Here is a 23,161-nt window from a genome sequence, read left to right as displayed (position 1 = left end):
TGAAGGACAGAACCTAGGAACTCTGATGGGGCAGAAGACACTGGTGCTGGAACATAATTAGTCTAAAATCCAAATATAAATAACTTTATAAGTCATGATTATTGAATAAAAATTATTTTTAAAGAAATCTGGATGTAGGGGCTGGAGCGATAGCACAGCAGGTCGGGCGTTTGCCTTGCACGCAGCCGACCTGGGTTCGATTCCCAGCATCCCATATGGTCCCCTGAGCACCGCCAGGAGTAATTCCCGAGTGCAGAGCCAGGAGTAACCCCTGTGCATCGCCAGGTGTGACCAAAAAAGCAAAAAAAAAAAAAAATCTGGATGTAAGTCCGAGTTTTATTCTTTTGTTTTGCACTGAAATTCTACCTGAATTTTTTGTGTGCCAGATGTGTACAGAAAATAAGTCAGTTATACAATTTGAACAGTAGGCATTTTTGCATTTTAAATTTTTATTTAAAATATTAGTTATAATCTAGTCATAGAATTATACAATTTTTGCCAATAAGCTCTGAAAGTATTGATTTTTAGCTGCTTGATTACAAGTTTCTTTGAACATTAGAAATCACTACCTATACCACAATATTTTTTTTCTTGACACTTAGCAGATCATGTAGTTCTAGTAGTATTTATGGACTATCATAAAGGTTCTAGCAGCTGTATGAAGCTGACATGTCTCAGTAGAATGATTCAAGCACTGTAAAGTGGATCTCATTAGCCCTATAAGAGGTTTTTATCAGTGATTGCTGTTTGAAATTCCTATCTACCTGTTCAAAGGAGACACTTAGCCAGCATTTATAACTCCCTAGTTTAAATGAAAACAAAATTACTGATTTAAGGTCAGTAACAGAAACTTACAAAATTTTTATTAGATCTGATTACAAGCAGCAAATTAAATTTAAATAATGAAGAAACACGTAATATGGTATGCACATAATTTCCTCAGAATGGAGTACAGTTTATCTCTATGACTCTAAATTATAAGTTATTTTACAGTTTAATCTTTAGCAAATAAAATGTTAACAAGGATTCTTAAAGAGCACAGTTTTAAATGAATTCAATAGGTGTAGTGAATTTTGAGATACTTCATTTCTTTCTCTGTCGTTGCTTTGGAGTCACACCCACTTCTGCTCAAACACTCCTGGCTCTCATCTTAGGGATCATTCCTAGCAGGGCTTGGGGACTGTATGTAGTACGGGGTATATAGCATGCGAGGCAAGCATCCTACCCACTGAGTCCAACTTTGACTTTTCTTTGCCCTTTATAATTATGTTTTCATATTCTAGTAAACTAAAATTGCTTGCTCAGCATCCTCAGTTTCATTAAATGAAGTATAATATTATGATGATTTTCATAGCATTCTTTACTAACAAACAGATCTCATGTTCCCCTAACAACTCTGTTCCTCCAAGGTAGAGAGGTTTGGAAATTTGTTTATTTCATACAGAAAATACTGAAAAATGAACACAAAAATGCAACACAATTATACAAAATCAAAATGACAAATTCTCAAAACAATAATTAATTTAGTAGATATTTTACAAATTTTATATGGAAACCTTCACTGTTACTACTATATAAAGTTTAAATAGTTTCTGCATTGCGAGCATCAGAGCTGGTACTGCTAATATCCATCAATTTTCTATTTTCTCTGCTCTATTTATAGCTTCAGTCAACTACTCATTTTATTTTTAGTTTTTTACTTTATATTCATAAGATAGGACATTATATAGCTATTAATGATTAGGTTTCAGTCATACAATGACCTATCCCTCTACCAGTGTACTTTTCCCACCACCAATGTCCCCCCGTTTCCCTCCAACCATTCCTGCCCCCCCCACCTCCTCAATGGCAGACACTTTTATTCTTTATCTCTCTCCTTTTGTGCATTAAGTTTTTAATACAGATACTAAGAGGTGATCATGTTTTTTCAGGTCATTCAGTATTTTTATCGAGAAGGTAAGGCTGGAGTAGTTTTTTTTTAACTGGGTGGCAGCTTTGGGGTCTAGACATGACTGCTGAGGCTTCCAGAAGTACAGGGAGGTGGGGGAGGTAATCCATCCCAACCTCGAGAAAGCCTAAAGATTTCAGCCACAAAACCCGGATACCTGAATTTTCTGCAGATTATATCTTGGTGGGGTCCATCCTGAGACACTGGAGTGTGGCTGGGGGCATGCGTTATTTTGAACTGTGGAAGCATAAATGGTTGCCAGGGACTCTAGTTGGGAGGGGCCAGGCTCACCGCCTACCTCTGATTAACCCCAGTGTGAACAAGTAATAATTTTTTGAATGGAGGCCAGGTTGAGGGGTGGAGGGTGTTGGGTCACAGTCTGCTCATGGATCATTCCTAGCTCTGTATTCGGGGATCACTTCTGGCAGAGTTGAAGGGAATTGCCAGAGACCAAACTTACCCACTGTAATATATCTCTGTCTCCATTTCTTATTTAATAAAGGTTAAACATATATAGTATATAAAACTTAAAATGAAGAATTTATGCAATGACTCACAAGTACCATAGAAAGTAGTCTTATATTGATGGCAGGTTATGAAATAGAAGATGGAAGTGTAGAGGGATTTTAACTTTTTGTTGTCTAATTTTTTATATTATATATGAATACAAACATAAATAACTTGAAAATGTTGCTTTTAAATATATTTATATATCATTACTAATAACCCTTAGGAAAGCATTTTAAAGATTCTTTCCCTAGCTTCTATTTTTCACTGTGTTTATTTGACACAGGAATATTAGAGTATTCTAATGTCTCTATTCTTGTATAAAATCTCAGTAGTCTGTCACTAAGCTTAGATTAAGACTAGCAAGATCAAGTTTAGGGCTAGCAGATTTACTGTCAATTCAAATGCACAGACATGGTAGATAAAAAACCCTGCATGCACTATCTTAGTCTAGGAAGGCATGGACCACTCGCACATCATGCTGTCTTCCATAGCAATAGTGTTTTAGCACATTTTTTTCCAACATTAAAATTTTCATTGTTCCATTCTTTAAAATAATTCTATAGTATAAAGGCATTAACTGAGTTAGGCATTTTTGTAAGTTTATTTAGTTTGAAATTACTCAGAAATATTCTTTATAACAATTGATGGAGGAAGTTGTTCTCATTATTTACATTTGGAGAAGGGGTAAACTGAGCACAGAGGAGTAGACATAAGATGTTTGTACCTATTTAGCAAGTTTCCAAGTCAGCCAGTTGAGTTCTTAATCACCTATCCAAAAGTTATGGATGCCATCAATAAAAAAATTTCACATTTCAACTGTGATACAGTAAGATGAATTATTTTCTTAGTGACATTAATGCTTTCAATGTCTTTTTAAAATATATTAGAATTGCCTTAGTAAAGTTTTACCACAATGATTTCTTTATGTAAGTGATGAGTATTGCACTTAATAGAGTACTGCTTGGTAAAACACTTTATTCAAATTTAGCCGTGGGTCATCATTTCATTGTCCAATCTGTTCACTTTACTAAGCTCAATCTTTATTTACTATTTTACTACAAAAACTAAATATTTTATATATCTTTAGTGTAGTAAGTGCCTCAGATAACAGCAACAGTTATATAAAAGAGCAGAAAAGAACCAAGAACAGATTAATAAAGCAATATAACCTGAGTTCATTGCATTAATTTGTTAAATGTGTACTATATATTTTGTAGAGAGCTGCCATGCAAACGACACCAAGATTATCATGAATGTTTGACATATTATCAGACACATTCTAGTTGCCCAACTGTACTGTATTATGGCATACTCATAAAAATAATACAATTCATTAGTGTTAACCCTATTTAATAAATATTATTTGGAAGAAAACAGGAAGTAAATTATTTCACAAGGTTATATAGAGAGTAGACAGGGAACTGGGATACAAACTTAATTAGTCTTCAGAGCTTACAAATCAGATTCACTGAAGAATTTATTTGGTCTATCTCTGAGTATAAGACAAAGTGATAAGTTTGTTGCAAATACAAGCATGCATCTAAGTGCTCTTGGGATCCAAAGGAGAAAAAAAAAAAACAAATTTGAAATCCATGGGGAGATTGGCACAGTAAAAGAACAAAGATAGTAAGGTTGACAGAGCCTACTGTATCTGGCTTGATTATATTTCTTTTAATATTGGTGGTGAAGTCATCTAGAGTTAAGCGATAGAGAAATTTACAGATAGCAAAAGCCAGACTTAATTCACTTGTAAATTGAGAGGCACAGTGACATTTGAATGGGAAATTTCTGAGATAGTATCACAATTGCATTTAGGGAGACAATTTTCAGTACTATCTAAAAATGAAAAGCAAAGTTTTCTGTGTTAGTTAATCTTTCACAAACAATAATTCACTGATTAAAAAGAGCTCTATTTTCAAAAAAACTCACCTAAAATTTTTTTCCTACACTTACTGATATCATTTCTTGGCAAGAATACCTAACTTAATATTTGTGAAAACAAATATTATCATGCGTCAACAGTTTTTCTTGATCTAGTATTGATTTCATAAGACATCCAAGTGGGGTAAACATATGAACAAATTATCAACCTAAAGGCACATTATAGCTATCGAAAATGTTTAGGTACTTTCATATTGTTTTTAAAACATAATATAGACTTTTAGTGTAAAGTCTCCTAAAATCTGTTCTGAAAATATTTTTGTCAAGTCAACATTGAATAAATAATATTGCAAACCTGTTCCTTTCAGAAACAAAGATTTTAAAGTGACAAGTGGGCTTAAAAATATTTTTTCGTTGTTAAGAGTACCCATGCCATTAAAATTCAATGGCATCGCTTTTGGTCATTCAACTTTATCTGGCTAAAACCCCTAATTCCCCAGCCCCTGCTGCTGGGGATCGCCAGGCTCATCACACTTAACCTTTGCCTAGGCTTCTCAGAAAAGAATTTGTTTCAGTCCATTCATGGTTTCAATAGTTGAGCAAGCCACACGCAACTGCACACTGGTCTTTTACCCTGAGCACACTAATCTGATTGTTTTTCCACTCTACAAACTCTGGGTCAACAATCAAGCTGCCGCCAGAAACTAATTAATTTGCAAACAGACTTCTGTTTTCACAGAGGGAAAGCTTTTGAGAGCCATGTCAGAGAGGCCAGTCACACCATGGTTACACGCATTGTCATGGCATCCACTTCTCGGGGTAAATCTCTTGCTTGTAGTCACTGCACACATGAACCCAGATTACCCAGTCAGTAGTAAATCCCTATTGAGGCCCACTGAGCTCTGAATGTAGTGACTCTTGAAGAGGAAATTGGTATAGACAGGCTCTGTATTCATTAAACTGACAGTGAGGTAAGAGAGAGAAAAATGTGTGACTTCTCTAAGCAGGAAACTGATGCGTGCTTTTACTTAAGGGGCAGTCTGTGATATCGTCTTTACATTTTTTAATAAATTCCAACAACAAAAACAAGATTATCCTGAGTAAATGCTATAATGCACTCAAACATTATTTTTCTATTTTAATTATTCAACTAAAGTACTAAGTCAACACAAAAATTGTTACTGCCATACTTGAAATTTGTAAGATTTAATCCACCATTTAAAAGTGTAATGACAGAATATCTTAATAATTTATTCAGAAACACTTTTTCAGAGATATATAAAAAACCAGCTTCCAATGAATTACTTTCTATCCTAAAATTTAATTTTCTTTTGCTCATTTTTAAAATATCATTTCAAACAAAACAGATAGACATGATTGTGCTCCTTAGATAAAACTGCAGCATAAAAAACATCCTCAGAAAACGAATTCAAGCAAAGGTAAGTTTTGGGAAATTTTAGCTCTTTATGAAACAAGGTTATATTTACTCCATGAATGTATTATCATTTAAAGATTAGAATAATCATATGGTACACATTTTCTTTTAGAGTTATACATTCTTTAGTAGGACATTTTTTCTAGGTAATATGCTTATAACAAGAACAGCTTCTAGGCTGTAGTAAGGTATAGTAATTAATGCTTATTTAAAGTTATTGTATATTAAATTTTAATGCAATTTTAGGAAAAGTAAAAAAATACTAGCATTTTAACTATGCATAGTTATGCATGGACTCCTTAGAATTTTTTACAAGTGCAGTACATAATTCATAGAAAAGTTCTTTCAAAGAATTAAAAAAAATCCTGCATCCATTCATAGCACATATTCTATATTAAGTAAGAATTCCAGATATTTTTCCTTAAGGTTAGCAAAATATCACTCACTTATTTTGATCAGAGAAAAATTTCAAAATAACATCCTAAAATGTTTTGTGTTAACAAAACTAGAGAATTTACATATTGAAAATCATCCAATTGATACTGTTGATTGAATGTATGGGTACAAAGAGAATAGAATTAAAATAAGGATCTAAAAAAAGTTGTACTAGTGATTTGATATTAAGTATCTGGTACCATGTAATACAAATTTGTGGTCTCATAATTTGTGGTCATCTCTCTTGGCCCTATATTAAAAAAAAATCCCGTGGAGTAATTTGAATCTTTAGAGAACGAGAAATACACGAGTGCAGGACCAACCACAGTGGAAGCCATGCTGAATCCAATAAGGGCAAGCCATCCTGGAATGTTACAAGGAAGAGGAAGTGGAATGATGACTCGCATACCATTTCAATTACAGAAAAAAAGTAAGTGGGTCGGTCTATCCACAGGCATGATCCTTTTAGGAAATTCCACTAAAAGAAAACAGGTCTTCCTGAAATGAGTGGGAAGGCCTCACACTCGGGGCACTGTAATTAGGTCTGTTTGTGTTCACTGGGCCTTGGCTCTCTCAAGGATCCATGTGGTTTCATATATTAAACCTGACTCTCACTGCCCTTTCACCCTGACTCAAATATAATCACTTACAGAATGAGTCTGACAAAGCTTCCTCAGCATGGAAATGGGATAAAGTGGGATAAAGAATAAAGAGATACATTTATTAAGTGCTTACTATACATGCCAATCACTAGCTTAACATTTCTAACACATTATCATACTGGCATTTTTTTAGTCTATAAGAGGTAACTTGTAATATAATCCTATTAAAAGAGATAAATTCAGGTGGGATTTTGTCTCGTTCTAAAGACTAAAGTCTTTCATCCAAATTATATAATATTAACAATATTAGTACAAGACAGAAAAGCATTGAAAATAGTGTATAAAAATAGAGATATGATCAGGGTTACTCATCCATCTGCCCTACTCAATGAATAATCTATGTACAAACTTGAAAGTAGTATTTATGTTTTAAATACTGAGAAATTATTATAACAGTAGCCTATATTTGTTCTCTTTCTGTGATTATATAAAGAACACAGTTATTTAGATGCTAGTATGCCAAAATTAGAATTATTTATAATAATATAACATTGAGATGATATAAAGTATGATATAAAGTACAAGAGAAAAAGGGTGAACATGCGCATAAATAAAAAGTGGTTTGACATAGAACACTCTTAAGTAGGAGCCCTTAGTGATGCAGATTTAAAACTATATATTTAGAGCATAAATCACAGTGACTTCACAAAAGTATAAAAAGTAAAATAAAATCTTATTTAGACACCATGACTTAAGAGTTGTCTACAATGGGTTTTCAGGCATACACTTCTTCCCATCTCCAAAACCATTCCTCCACCAGATTCCCTCCCACCCAGGCAACCTTAGTCCTTGCAAGTTTCATTTTTAATTTTAATAGTTTAAGTTTAGGCCACATGCATACAGTAGTGCTGAAGCTATTGATATTATATATGTACACATATTTTACCTCTACTTTACAGAGGGACTCAAGACTCTGAAACTTCCCCCTACATTACTTTTCTGAGCCTCTACTCCTCGTGAAACTCACCCAACAAGGCTGGAAGTTTAGCGATAGGGCCCAAGATTAAGTGTTCCTTTAGTTCTGCAATGCAAGAACTAAGGTATAGCCACCAAGGCTATACCCAGTGACACAAAAAGGTCATGTGTTGCTAGGAACCATGTACTCTGAATGCTGCCTTATCTCCTAGACCTCTACATAATAATTTTTAAAAGCAATTATTAAAAAAATCAATAAATTCAATCTCACATTTCTTCATCCAAAAATGTTATTCATTCCTAATATTTCTTGGTAAAATAAAATGTATTTTTAAAATTTTCCTGAATCATTCTAAATATTAAGATTTTGATAATTATGGAGACAGTAAATGTCCATTAAAAGAACTATTTGAAGAAACAATTCTAGGGCTTATTTTTCCCTTTTTAATTTTCTTCACTAGGAACAAGACTAAAATTCATCTAAAATAGGTCAACTGCTTCTTGTGAAATAATTGAATTGGTTTCAATTGATCTGAGAAACATAAAGAAAGCCCTGTGCCAAATTAATTTAAATAACTCTGAGGAGTTATTTCAAAAAGTGCCATGCAAGATAATTTATTACTTCTGGCAGTACAAATGATTGTGTAGTCTATGATAATGCCTCAGAACACTTATTTTATGCATCAATGTGTAAACATTTTGTTCTCAATTTTATTCTGCTATAGTATTTAATTTCATGAAGCGTGTGATACACAAGGTCTCTTGCCTCTATTTCAAATGTGATGGCACCCTCCATCTTGCAGTGGTTCTGGTTTCTGCACCTTGTCAAATGGAATCTTTGTGTTAATTTGGTAAAGTCAGTTCTCACATTTAGTGCTGAGAGACTGATAAGTGAATTCTCAAATGTAGTACACATTTACAGAGATGAAGTACAGAGCTTTGGGCATTGACTGTTGTCCCACAATGTAAATTTTTCAGAACTCAGCTGTCAACATGGGAGTGTGTAGTAACAAAAACAGCTTCAACTTGATGAGATTTTCCCCTCCAACTTAATAAGAATGAAATAGATATAATATTTTCCCTTGTATTTGTCCATTTCCTAATGGGATTTTTTTCCTCGTGGATACCAACTGCCCGTATGCTTTTTAGAGTTCTTAGTAGAGAAAAATAGTCTAGGTGCTAAATATAAACAAACAAATATTTTCTCTTCTGCATAAACATTTCAGCTTGAAAATAGGCCAGCACTATTAATTTCTTTTTTTCCTACTGAACTGAATTCCCTCTAACAATGACCCAAGTTTTATCGCTGACAGTGGAGCCTACAAAACTGTCCTCTGGAGTTTTGTAGTTTGGGAGCATTTTCCTTTTAAAGGACAGTCTTATCATCATTTCAAAACATTTTCTTTTCCTTGGTGAGATCTCTGATTTTTCAAATGGTCATGCAGGTAGCACTATACCTTTTCTATCCCAGAGGTAAGTTTTTGAATATCACATTTTGGTTATCACAATATTTAGACATAATCATTAATCACTGTAGACATTATTTGCATTTTAAGGAGCAACAGTGAGGAAGTAATGTCAACATTATTGAAAGCCTGGGAAAAAAGAAATAAAGAAAGCTATTAAAAATTGCTTTTTCACTCTATCTGCTTACTCCCACTGGAAGAGAATAGGAATGTGAATGGTATAAATACTGAGAAAAGGTTTTCTAAGTAAATTAAAAAAAAATTCTATGGAAAGTTTCCAGTGAACTCTGGAGAAACACTATCACTGGATCAAAGTTAGCTTAATAGTGACTAAAGTGGAAAAATGTGGAGAAAATATGTTCCTATGCACTTGAGCATATTGTAACCTAATGGAAAATTATTGTGTAAAAATTTTGCATTGTAGATATGAAAAAGTTTTTAATTTAAAGCAAGAAATTAATGACAAAAAAGAGATCAGAGACCAAAACAAATATAAAGTCATCAAGTTTATGAAGGAAAATCAAAGCAATTAAGAAAAAAGATAAAATAACTTCAGAAGGCAAACATTCTAATTCATGAAAATTAATAGGACAATTAAATGTTGTTGCAAAAAGGAAGAGATTGCTAATAGAAGCAATTTAGGTGAATTTTTAATTTTGAATAATCATTTTGAATTATCATTTTAAATTATTGGCTGTATCAAAACAAAAATTTTCACACATCATAACTCAGTTTCACAAAATTTCAGTTATATTCCACAATAGCAAAGTGAGTTATTTTTTAAATAGCAATTCAATAAAAGACACAGGTGATTAAACTAATTTTAAAATATTATAGAAGGACAGGGGAGACAAATAGTAGAAGTTTAAAGACTAAATAATTAAGAATTTTACTGAGAACACTGTCTAAAGATAATAAGCTTCATCCTTATTAAGGAGGCATGTGAATCCACCCAAGAAACGTCCATGGATGGGAAAAAAACATTAAGGACTTAATTTAAAGATTCACTGCAGATATAAAAGCAGATATGACTATTTTATAATAAAAACAATTATGATAGTACTTTGGGGCCATTATAAAGCATTTGAATGAATTAGTAAGTAATAAAAGAATCAAACATAGAGAGCAATTTAATATTATTTGTTATAAAATCTGAATGAAAATAGTATCATTTTGATTTAGGGCATATTTTTTTCTAGATTTTTGTCACAGAATTCAGTTATTTACATACTTAAAAAGAGAGAAAAGGAATAACTACTTGATTAAGTAGTGAAGTCAGTGTCTAAAGTCTAGGAAGCTGGATTCTTATTCCAAATTTTCTTTTACTGGATTATAATTTATTGTAGCTAAAATATTGACCTGAATTTACACAAATCTAAAACGAGATAGATAATTTTAGAAATAGTGAAATAAAATTTCTTAAAATGAGATTTTAAGTAAGATTTAAAATAAGATTTTAAGTTTTTTAAAGCCTTTAATAATTTGGAGATATTTTCAAACTGCTGTTACACTACAGTTTTGTTTTTAAATTTCATCTGTATTATACTTTAAAGGCAATATAAGAGGTGTAGAGGAAAACACCACTGTGTCCTGAGATTTGTCATGGGGTTCCTGTAAGACAAGATTGGTAAGTCAGCTTATCTTTTTTTCCATGGCATCTCTTCCTTAATTCCAGCCTAAATCTATTTCTTTCCATAATTAACTACCAAGCAGCTTTCATTTTGGCACAAAGCAAATACTTTCCAGAATTTTTAATCTCTCTTTTTTGTCCAACTTTCTCACACCCACAGTCATGAGGTCACCACCATGACTTAAATGCATGTTAAACCTGTCATTCTGAGTGTATTACACTATTCAAGTTCTCATTGACTTAATACAGTTAGAATTCTGTGTTCTTTCACACACCACCTACCATTGAGCCACCTGGAATCATGCTGTTCAGTTCTGATTGGGTGGTGGTGCCCAAGAGTTCGGAAGATGGCAAAGTCTCGCCCCATAAAATCAGCTGCTGTTCCAGAATATAATTCTCCATCTGTGTTGTAAAAAAAATATAACCACATGCACATACTTTAATTCCACTGGCAAACAAATAAAACACTAACTTTATAGAAAGCCCAAGCCATGAAGAAAACAGACATGTACTCTGAACTATTGTATAAAACTACCGATTTTATCTGATATCTTAGGCAGCACTTTATTAAATGACTATTCACTAAATAGATACCTGACTTACTGACTGATTAATAGTAGAATATCAAACAGCATTCCTTAACCAGAGACAAACTTGTAAATATTATTCCATTGTTTATTTTTATATGTAATGCTGTGCAATGTGTAATTGTACTAGTATCCTAATTTATTCAGGTAAATGTGAAATCTTGTTTATAGTTTTTTTAGTGAAAACTAAATTTCTAGTGATATATAAATTACTAATTATTTTGCCATAATTTTAGAAATATAATGACATTTCTTTGTTAATTCTTCTTGCTCATTAATTTTTATTATATTAAGTGGGAGAGATTTTTGAACTTGGTTTTAATTGTATCACATGTAAAACTATTCACCACAAAGCCTCATATATACTCTAATGTCTCTGGAGAAGAGCAAATCTTGACAAAGTTCATAATCATCATAGTTCAAGATCATGTTGTGCTGTTTCATTCCTACTAAATCACATTAACTTTAGTTGAGTAATGGAGTTGTAATAATCATAAAGTAAAGAATAGGAAAGAAAAGAGGGAGGGGAAAGAAGTTAATATTTACTAAAGACAACGTCTGTGCTTGTTGAGAAGTGGGGCACCAACTGATCAATGTCAAATTATCTCATTTTGTTATGTCAACAACCCCATGACATAAATGTTGTCCAATATTACACTTCAAGAAACCTAAGGCTGTTCAGCTAATGACTAGGTAAGGCAAGGTGAAAGCACAGAGGCTTATTTAATCCCAGACCTCTGACACTGTAACATATCAACTCTCAATAAACTCATTTGCAAATATCACATTTTTCTTTAAGCAGGAAGTGTTTCATATTATTGCTCCCAGAAAACACATTTTCTGCCTACTTAAATTATTAACAACAAAAGTAACAGAATTTTCAATAAATATAATGAAATTAAATATTAATACTGCTGATCAATTGCACTTTATTATTTTTGATTCTACTTGAAAGTCAGAGGAATAGATAAATTACCTTAGAAATTTGGATAACATTAATAGCTCTAAAGAACTTTGACACATTAGATAAATAAAAATATTTTGTGAATCTGTCACTATGAACAACTTTGTAAAAGTATATTAATATTGGCAATATTTGTTCAATGGTCAATTCTCACTTGCAAACAAAAGATCTGCAGTCTAAAAAGATGTTTATTACTTGTCCAATCCAAATGAATTCTTTTGACAGAACTTATGATTCCACTATGTTTTGAATACAACAGGTTTTAGAAATATTTGATCAATAAACATTCGAACTACTCCGTTTTATGACTTTAAGTATTAATCATCTATTGGGAAGGCTATGATTAAAAATATATCATTTATTTTGGATTACTGTGAATCAAAACAAATAAAACTAACTGCTAAACAATATTTTTAATACACAAATCCTAGCCATTTAAATAACAGCTCTACTATAATGTCTGAAGTTGTCATCTACTATAGTATCTTGTATTCTTGCTACTTGCTTAAACATCAAATTCAAATTTATCTCACCATAATATTATTCAATATTCTATAATCACAAAACACACATGCTTTTCTAAAGCACACACATATTAAAAATATAGCATCTGCAAGTTTAAAAGGAACGTATAATAACCAAATTTTATTGCCTCCTTAATTTTGATCTGTTTCAATCACTGTAACATTTTATTGAGATTTATATTTGACATACTCACAGATAATAAAGAGATGTGAATAATTTCTGAATTTCAGGATATTTTTTTCTTGATTTGTATTAAAAGGAAAGTACATTGTGGAAACACTCCATATTTATGTTAATTTCAATTTTTTTAAATTTTGTAATTCAAATTTTTTAGAGTTGTCACAGAATTCTATGTATCATTAATCTTGAAAAATAAATAAGCAGTAATTATTATTTATGCCTTTTTGCCTCTTCTGTCACATATCAGTTGATAAAAATCAAAAAGGATGTAAATGAAAAATACAAAATGTCAAAACAGCAAAATCTCTTATCAATACAGCCAGACAGATTATGCCCAAGAAGGTATGTAATTAGAAATGGCACTATAGGGTTGTTTTTAATTACTAAAAAGAGCTTTCTTAAATATAAATATAATCATCATCAATGTTTTTGTTTTGGGGAAACACCAGCATGCTCCAATCCTGGTCAGCTGCGTGCAAAGCAAGTGCCTTAGTCACTGTACTATCTCTCAGTCCCTCAATGTTGTTTTTTGCATGAAAACTCTATTGAGAAGATGAAATAATAAAAACAACAAAACAAGTTAGTTGTATATAAGTAGGTATATTTTTTGCATCTTCATTTGGTTGTTTTAGAGCATACTTTTTTTTTACTATCTACACTCAAGTGAAGAAGGAAAAAAGGAACTTAAATAAAACAAAGACAGCAAGACTAATTTTGTTTCTCTTTTTGGGAACAATAGGGTATTCAGAGGATGTAAAAGAGCAACTCAGTAGAAGAGCTATTGATTGAAAGTCTTACTAAAAAAAAAAAATGGACCTAAATTAAACAATTGATTCATTCACCAAAGTAATTTTACAGGTTAGGCATAAGGTACGTCAAATAGTGGGAAATTTACCTTTAAACCAAGAAATTTGGCAAGAATCAGAATGATTTTGAGCGAAAGGACACTAGACAATTAAATGGCCATGACATGTCCATTATTTGTATTGATAACAGTTAAGACCAGGAAATAGTCCTTGATTCCAGATCTTCACTAAGATTTTCTACAGAAACATTATAGAATTTTTAATAGGGATTATAGTTACAGAGGGCTGGAGCAATGGCACAGTGGTAGAGGCTGGAGAAATAGCACAGTGGTAGGGCATTTGCCTTGCACACGGCCGACCCAGGTTTGATTCCTCCGCCCCTCTCGGAGGTCTTGGCAAGTTACCGAGAATATCTCGGCCACACAGCAGAACCTGGTGTATTCGATATGCCAAAAACAGTAACAACAAGTCTCAAGATGGAGATGTTACTGGTGCCCGCTTGAGCAAATCCATGAGCAACTCGATGACAGTGATACAGTGATACAGTGATAGTTACAGAAAATGTAAATAGTTAAGTTTATCCAGGAAGAGTTCTTGTTTAATACCATTTTAGCTTAGGATTATTTAAGAAATTATCAAGCTTACTTATTAATTTTTGGGCATGGGGTTAATTTGTCAGTAATCTACGCTAAATATCAGTCTTGAAAAATTAAAATAGCACTGTCCTCCCGCTGTACATTGATTTGCTCGAGGGGGCACCAGTAACATCTCCATCATTGTGAGACTTGTTGTTACTGTTTTTGACATACAGATTACGCCACGAGTAGCTGGCCAGACTCTGCAGATCGGGTGGGATACTCTCAGTAGCTTGCTGGGCTCTCTGAGAGGGATGGAGGAATTAAACCCCGGTCAGTCACGTGCAAGGCAATGCCCTACCCACTGTGCTATAAAAGTATATTAGAAAAATGTTATTCTACAGTAATTCAAATGGCATTATGATTAAGATAAATGTTTCAATTTTTCTATTTATATGGGGGTACTATTGAAATAAACCATGTATTTGCCCAATATTATTAACTTGTTGGCAAAATGATATAATCAAGGAGTTTATACATGTACACATATAATCAAATAATCAAAAGTTGTGAATATTCTAACTATGCTTTGAAGTATCTACAAAAATATAGGTGACTTAATGCTTCAAATATAATACCCTGGACCTCAAGAAATTAGTTTTGATAGATTTAGCAGTCTACAAAGTGTACAGCATAAACCCTTCAGTTTGGGCATTCTTTCTTAACTATAAACTGTCCTAACTGTCTCTTAGGAGACGATTCTTTACTAAAATGAGTAAAAGTTTAGTAAACTGCTTTTCCACCAAGGACGAGTTACCTGAGAAACATGTATCAAAAAAAAAAGCACATATGTACACTGAACTTTCTGTTCACAGCTAAAATGAACTAAAAGTGTGACTTAAATCAGTTAATGTATTGGATTACCATTCCTAAGAAGGGTGTGGTGAGAAGAAACATAAGGGTAAAAAAAAAACATTTCCTGGTGAAATCATAGCATTACTAACATAGGTGTAAAGTGTGACATGTATGTGAGCAAAATTTAAACAAACCCAAACACCAAGTCATTATGTTGTTAACACCTTAAGTAAATTCAAACAGAATAGCAGTAATTAGAAACAGGAATAAAAGGAAATGAAAGAAAGTCTCTCCTCTCTCTCTCTCCGTTCCTCTATTTCTTTCTCTCCCCCACTTCCTCTCTCTGTTTTACTTACACACACACACACAGACACACACACACAGACACACACACACACACACACACTGAGGCACACACACTGAGTGTGGGTGAATTATTTCAATTCCCAATAGTGGAAGTGTTTGTGAAAAAATATACATTTTTACATTTTGGGAGCTCCTTCTCTATACTAATAAGCAGAATAAAAGAATAGTGGGTTTGTTATTCAAAATTATCTTGAGCAATATTGATCATCTTGAGTACATTATGGCACAAAATTTATAGTATAAAATTTTAAAGTATCAAATTTTTCTCTAGTATCCCTATAAGTTTATCACTATCTTTTGTCTATTCCTATTTCTATATATATTCTGGAAATATAAAGCACAGAAATACTAATATGCTACTACGTTATTTTATTTCATTCTTACAAAAATTAATGAAATTAGTATAACCAAGCTATTTTATATAGAGATAAATTAGACAGGATCATATAATTTTCTCAATTTAGTTCATTATTAAGGCAGTGCCTCATTTGTTCTAGTAGCAAGTGAGAGCATATTCTAATGTCAAGTTATATTCTTTCCTGAGATAAGACAGAATTTCAAAACCCTTCAAATCTATGTTAGGCATATCTCTTAGTGATGGACTACTTCTAAATTAGTAACATTGTAATTTCAAGAAAAAAAACTTTTATTAAAAACTTCTTTCAAATTGCTTGTTCCTTTCACATCATGTAGATATGCTATATATATTCTAGTTGTCCTCAAATAGAGGATATTATTTATCATTTATTTATCTATCTATTGGGGTGGGGCTTCCACACAGAGCAAAAGAGTCCTGGGCCACCTCAATAAATAATATGTCAACTTAGCTGGAGGGTCAGTGGGAGGGCCTGAGGATGATGTTGATGCTGCACTCTGTTATTCTGGGGACCATGGAGTTCTTGAGATAGATGTTGCGTTACTCACATAAAGGGCACATGTCTTAATGCTGTACTATCTCTCTGGTTCCCTGGGTGTTATTTTTGTCTTATGTTCACACCTGGTATTTTATTCTGAGCAGGGGGCAGGTTCTATTTCTTATATGAAAAAATTTTAAATCATAAATATTTGCAGGTGTGTAAAATTGATCATAAAATAAATACTCAAAATTTTTATTAAATAAAATTTGAAGAGTTAAGTTTATGAAAGTATTTTAAAAACTCTATTGTAATTAGATTTGACTTATAGGATGTTATACTTTATAAAAGGCAAGATTATATAATTTCATAATTATATCATCCTATTTACCCTTCTAGGAATTTACAGGATACTGTAATAGTATATCATGCTAGGTTCTGAGTTAGTTAATTCAGTAGAGAGATTTACAATTTTCTGTGCTTCTCAGCTTAGAAATATGACATTTTGGAAAAAGTCTATGCTAAATCATGATAGATTTCATTAACTAAAGTTTTTAAACTGCTCTCTAGTTTCAAAGTTTACTACTGATTGATGTTGCTTAATAGTTGAACTAGAGGAATGAAAATATGGTGACAGGATTCTGTCTAGCCAAATGACAAGGGCTTTGAGCCAAAAGGGGAATTCTTTTTCCCAGTATTTGGAGAAAAATGCTAGGAACCGTCATGAAATATATTTTACACGCAGAAATCACTGTATCACTGTCATCCTGTTGCTAATCGATTTGCTTGAGCGGGCACCAGTAAGGTCTCCATTGTGAGACCTATTGCTACTGGTTTTGGCTTATCAAATACGCCACAAGTAGCTTGATGGGCTCTCCTAGAGAGTCGAAGAAATTGAACCCAGGTCAGCTGCGTGCAAGGCAAATGCCCTACCCACTGTGATATCGCTCCAGCCCACATGTAGAAATAATAAAACTCTATGTAAAGTTTTTTTAAAAAATTAGCTATTTGAATAGTACAATCTGTATATATCTCAGACATAACAATTTCTACCATTGTAGACTAGTACTGAAGAAAATATTTATGTTTAACAAACTTCACTGACCCAGTGAACTTGCTTTTAGAGCTGAAAAAAAGCCTTCCCCCTTCCAGTCAGGGGAATAGTGTAAAAGGAAGAGTTTATTGCATGGCTATTAAAAGAAGCAAGTAATCACAAAAGAAGATTCATCTCTTGAATTAAAAATGATATTACAAATAGGTATTTTGAAGAATTTGCCAAATCTATTACAAATCATCTGTTCCTAAATTTGTATCATGCCATATATATAATTCAGAAATTAATTTATGTTGGCATTAATAATCTTCCTTGTCACTCAGCACTAAATACCACTAAACGTTTCTTAATTGTTTCAACCTATTGAATATGTTACTTCTGGACTTCCATTTTAAAGTTAAAGACTGGAAATGTCTCACATTCTTTTTTAGCATATATACAGGCTTTCCTTCACTGAGGAGCTCCTCATTCTTTCTTTTCACAACCTATGCTGCTTTGTCAAAGAAAAAAGTTTCACTGTCAAACCCAAACTGTGGAGTTCCATATTCTTTGTGGACTTTGTGTGGTAGCATGCCATATGAACTAGGTCATACTTGCTTGTCATCGTCCTTTCTCAGTCGGATATTAAAATAAATAATCAAGCAAATCCCTACTGAGAAACATACCACAAATTAGAGCTGCTTTAGGCACAATTGAGTACTGTTTTTTGAATACTCTCCATCCCTTTCTTTAGTGGGCAATTTAAATAAGTATAGGCTGCAAGTTTGAACAAGGTAGACTCCTCCCCTTTGTTTAAGACAACTGTAAATTTCTGTGTATGCACTTAAGAAAGTCATCCACATGTAATCACTAGGCCATCTGTGAATAGGAAAATTATAAGTGTGCTAAATTTGCTGCATTCCTTCAGGTCTTAAACTTTTGTTAAAATGTTCTATAAATGGATTAAATGGACTGAAATTATCTACATTTGAAAAGCAATAGAGGAGGCAATTCATGCTGTAATGGTTTTATTCTTAATAGAGAGGGATCAGTAAAAAAGTGATAAACACTAGAGAATACTTGCAAAAATATCATTAAGATTAATGCTGCAGTCAATACGAGTAAAATTCTTTTTTGCTAAGTGAAAAACAGTTATTTTTTAGAAGAAATAACTAGTAAAATTATAAAAACTTAAGACATAAAATACAATGTAAGTTTAATATTAAAAATCAAAGTTTATTAGCTAAAATTATACAAGAAATCTTACACTTGAAAGCTTTCTATATTTTTCTCATGTTATCAAATAAGTTATTTCTATATTTTATAAAAAAGTAAATGAGGGTCCAGAGTGGTAGTGTTACAGGTAAGGTGCTTGCATGTGGTTGGCCCAGATCAATCCCCACACCCCCCCATCTGGTGTCCTGAGCCCTGCCAGGAGTGACCTCTAAGTGCAGTCAGAATTAAGTTCTGCTGAGTACCTGTAAACGTGGCCCCCAAACAAAAACAAATCAAAAGGAAAATAATATCCAGTATTAGTTTTGCATGGTCATCATCCAAAATCTTTTGAATTTTATGTGGTTGGTCACATACAAAAGATTAAAAAAAATAATTGTTTAAAATGTATCATTAAAAAAAAACAACTAAGCCCAATCCAGAAGTGAGTTAAAGTGTTGGATAAACATCTTTATATTTAGTAGTGAATATTAAATACTTCTTCTGTCTACTTCTGTCTTCTATTTAATTCCTTCTGGACTATGTGTTTGCCACCTCTCTGTACTTTTGAAGAAAAAAGCAAAGAAAAAATTTGAAAAGAAGATAGAGAAAATGAGAAGAAATACAGAAAATATTTTATTAGATTAAAACAAACAAAAATGACCAGAAAAATCACAAGAGATGACTATAGAAAGCCTTGGTTCATCAGGTTAATACAACATGGTCTCTGAGAATGTACCCTTGAATCAATTTTCTAAATGGTGACAACATGACAAATCATGGAACTAAAATTAAAATGGAAATCATTCTTTCTGATTTGCCCAATTCCTCGTTTAAATACCCTTTTAATGAGATAAAAATCAAAACCAGTTTTGACAAAATAAAAAAAGTTAAATACATAGTGAACAGGCAATTATAAAGATACTGTTAAAACAGTTTCATTCAAAAGAATCATCACTACATAATAAAATAATTAAAGTCATGTTTAGTGTTGTATCCTCCTTTTCAAAATATGTCAACTGACATTCATCCTAAAATAGTTTGTGATTCATAATTAAAAAACTGGCACATAATAAAGGAAAAAGCAATCTGGTTTTCACTGTAGAAATTTTCCAGGGTTTAACTGATTGTTTACCACGCACCTATTAAAAGAGATGCTGTCTGCAGTTTAGGATCATATGGACTCTTCCCACGGCCATTTTCAAAATGTGAGTCTTCCAGCTTGAAAATGTTGTCCTATAGATTAAAAAAAAAAAGACAATTTAATTTTGCTATGTTTTGCTTTTGGTACATGTTCTGCTGTACTCATAGATTACTCTGGTGGTTCTCAAGGGACCACAGAGTTGCTGAAAATTAAAATTGGGGTGGTCATATGCAACCTTTGTACTCTCGCTCTAGCCCATAATTGTTTGCAACAGAATTTTTTAACATGTCAATCATAGAGAGAAGCACGTATTCATATCCACCAACAATGAGCATTATTATTCATGTAAACTTTCAAGATGGGGAAATTATTTATATGGATTAAAATTAACTATTAGGAGAAAATCTCTATTCAGTTTGGTTATTTTAGTAGCACATTTCAAGTAATATATATATAAACAAAAAAGTCATAAGAGGAATAAGTTTATAACATAGGTATGACTAAGTTTCCCAAATAGCTCTTGATAAAAAACATATAAATTTAAATAATAATCACTATTTTTTTTCCTCCTTCACCTAAGGAAAAAAAAAACAGCAGTCTGCTGTCTTATATGCCTAGAACAAAACACAGCATTTTAACTTTCTGGTGTGTACTTTTCAGACAGAAATGCTAAATAGCCATAGGTATTATTTTTTCCCATTCTTATGCCTATACCTTTGTTTCTTATATGCTTCTAAGCATTTTTAAATTATGCAAGTTGGGAAGTTCCTGAATTTATCCTTAGCATATTTTTTAAGTGACAAATGGCAAATTGTATATGTGGAGAGGTATGCTGAGAGGTGGTCATTAAATCATAAACACAGAGATGATGAATGCTCATCACAGGGAAGTTTGCAAAGATGAGAATCAATGAGCAAGACCCTGGAGTGAAAATTAACTACACAGAAATATGTACAATTCCTGAAATAGAAAATATGCCAATATCACTATAACAAAAGTCTTACTAAGAAAGTAGCCTGACACCCCATCATCAGAGTTTGTCTAGCTATTGAAATTTATGTGTCTAAGCTCATGACCAGAGGGACTTGTGAAAACAAATTTCACAAGATATCTTGGATTTAAGTAGGGCAGGATATATACACCTTTTCCAGTAACACATTAACTTGTCCACAGACTGAATAAAATCTCTCTCTCTCTCTCTCTCTCTCTCTCTCTCTCTCTCTCTCTCTCTCTCTCTCTCTCTCTCTCTCTCTCTCTTCTCTCTCTCCCCCCCCCACCACTGCAATATTTCTATTAGCATGTGAAAGTCTTTTCTACCATCTTGGAATAGTAAGTGATATCCATTTTATGAGCTGTAAGGATTGCTTTATTTAGCATTTAATATCTCTGATGGAGCTAATGGCATGGCTTCAAATTATGACTCTGAAAATGCATTTCAGTTAGACAGGAAATAAAACAAAAAAGGAAGCAAACCAAAAGTGTTATTCCTTTTTATTACTGTATATAACAATGAACAATTTTATTCTTTCTCACAATGACTCTGAGTTTGACCATTAGCTACCCACTATCAATGACAGTCCTTAACTGAGTTCTAAATTTTAAACTGTGTGATAATTGATGGACTTTCTCACAACTATGCTAAATTGTAGAAGGAAAAACCGCTAAATCAGGATCCGAGCTAGGATGAAAAAAATAATGAAGTCTGATTCTTTGCTCATTATTAGGTAATATCTCTCAAGATTTGAGTCCTTTAAGTCAATGCTGAAAGTGATATTTAACTTCACTGATTTATTAAGATGATTCAATACTTTAGAGCATCAATAGAAAAAATTCAGTCTATTTTTATTCTATTAATTGTGCATATATAACCATTCTAACAATAGAACATGAACTACTAATACATTTGCTACAATTATTATAACATTTCCATTTATTGTATTTGTTTATATTTTGGCACTATTATTTACAGTACTGTCAACAATAGAATTTCAGGTAATTTCCCAACTTCATGGTCATCACCATCATCACCATCATCACCATCTCTCTACTATTGGCTCAAGGTCCCCTTCCAAACCACTCTATTACATTGGTAAATTTGAAAGAACAAAAGTATTTTGGGGTATATTTTATTTGTTTGTTTGTTTGTTTTTTGCTTTTTGGGTCACACCCAGCAATGCTCAGGGGTTACTCCTGGCTTTGCACTCAGAAATTACTCCTGGTGGTGCTTGGGGAACCATATGGGATGCTGGGGATCACCTGGGTCGGCCACATGCAAGGCAAACACCCTACCCTCTGTGCTATTGCTCTGGCACACTGGGGGTATATTTTAAAGGAATGATTATTTAAATGCTTATAAAATCACTAAAATGTAATGTTGTTTGTAAATATATATATATTGCTATTTAAATATTAAAATAATCCTGTGAAACTTATTGGCATACTAAGAACAAGTATAGAAGAATCTCTTAAGTAATATTAGCATACATTTTGATAAAAATTAGGAACTAATCCAAAAGGAACATAATCAGTATGTGATCAAGAGTTTACTTCTGAAATCATATAGGATACTACTAAAATTTGTTTATTCAATTACTTCTAACAGATAAATGAAGCAATAGAACGTTGTGATGGGATATATGAAAATATTATTACAGGGACTGGAGAGAAGATACAGTAGGAAGGTCACTTGCATTATACACAGCTAAACCAAGTTGGATCTCTGGCACCTCATACTGTGTCTCAAGCCGTGTCAGAAGCGATCCCTGAATCCAGAAATACGATTAAACCCTAAACACACCGAGGTATGATCCAAAAATTTTAAAAAGAAAAAAATAGAAAATATTTGTATAAATATTGCTCTAAATACTGTGTCTTTCTAGATATTTTATTAAATTACTAACAAATCATTGCCTAGCCACAAAGTATGGTGCACTTTATGTCTAGGATAGTAAGACTAATTTGGTAATAGAACAATGTCAAAGAGATAAAAATCATTTCCAACTTTTTGCTGAACTTTTGATTTACAAGGGCAATGGATTAGATCTCACAGAAATAAAAGTTCAATATGTCATTTATAGTTTGAAACAAGATGAAAACCTATCTTTTTTCATGATATGTGGTATCGTATCCAAAGCTGGTCTTCTCTCCCTTCCTTTTTTTTCCCCTTTAACTATAACTC

The 23,161-nt window shown here is 32.6% G+C and overlaps 1 protein-coding gene across 1 annotated transcript in view; it reads right to left on the bottom strand.

Annotated features, from left to right (window-relative positions):
- The window catches only part of SEMA3A (semaphorin 3A), a 233,688-nt gene that overhangs the window by 75,964 nt on the left and 134,563 nt on the right, over nt 1–23,161 (bottom strand). The window contains exons 5-6 of the mRNA XM_004602145.2: nt 19,982–20,075; nt 11,165–11,284 (exon numbers count right to left, since the gene is read on the bottom strand). Of these exons, the coding sequence (XP_004602202.1) occupies nt 11,165–11,284; nt 19,982–20,075 (214 nt within the window). The remainder of the gene's footprint in view (nt 1–11,164; nt 11,285–19,981; nt 20,076–23,161) is intronic.

The sequence above is a fragment of the Sorex araneus genome, chromosome 1 (assembly GCF_027595985.1).
Source record: "Sorex araneus isolate mSorAra2 chromosome 1, mSorAra2.pri, whole genome shotgun sequence".
Classification (NCBI taxonomy): Eukaryota; Metazoa; Chordata; class Mammalia; order Eulipotyphla; family Soricidae; genus Sorex; species Sorex araneus.
This window is presented reverse-complemented; position numbering and strand designations above follow the sequence as displayed.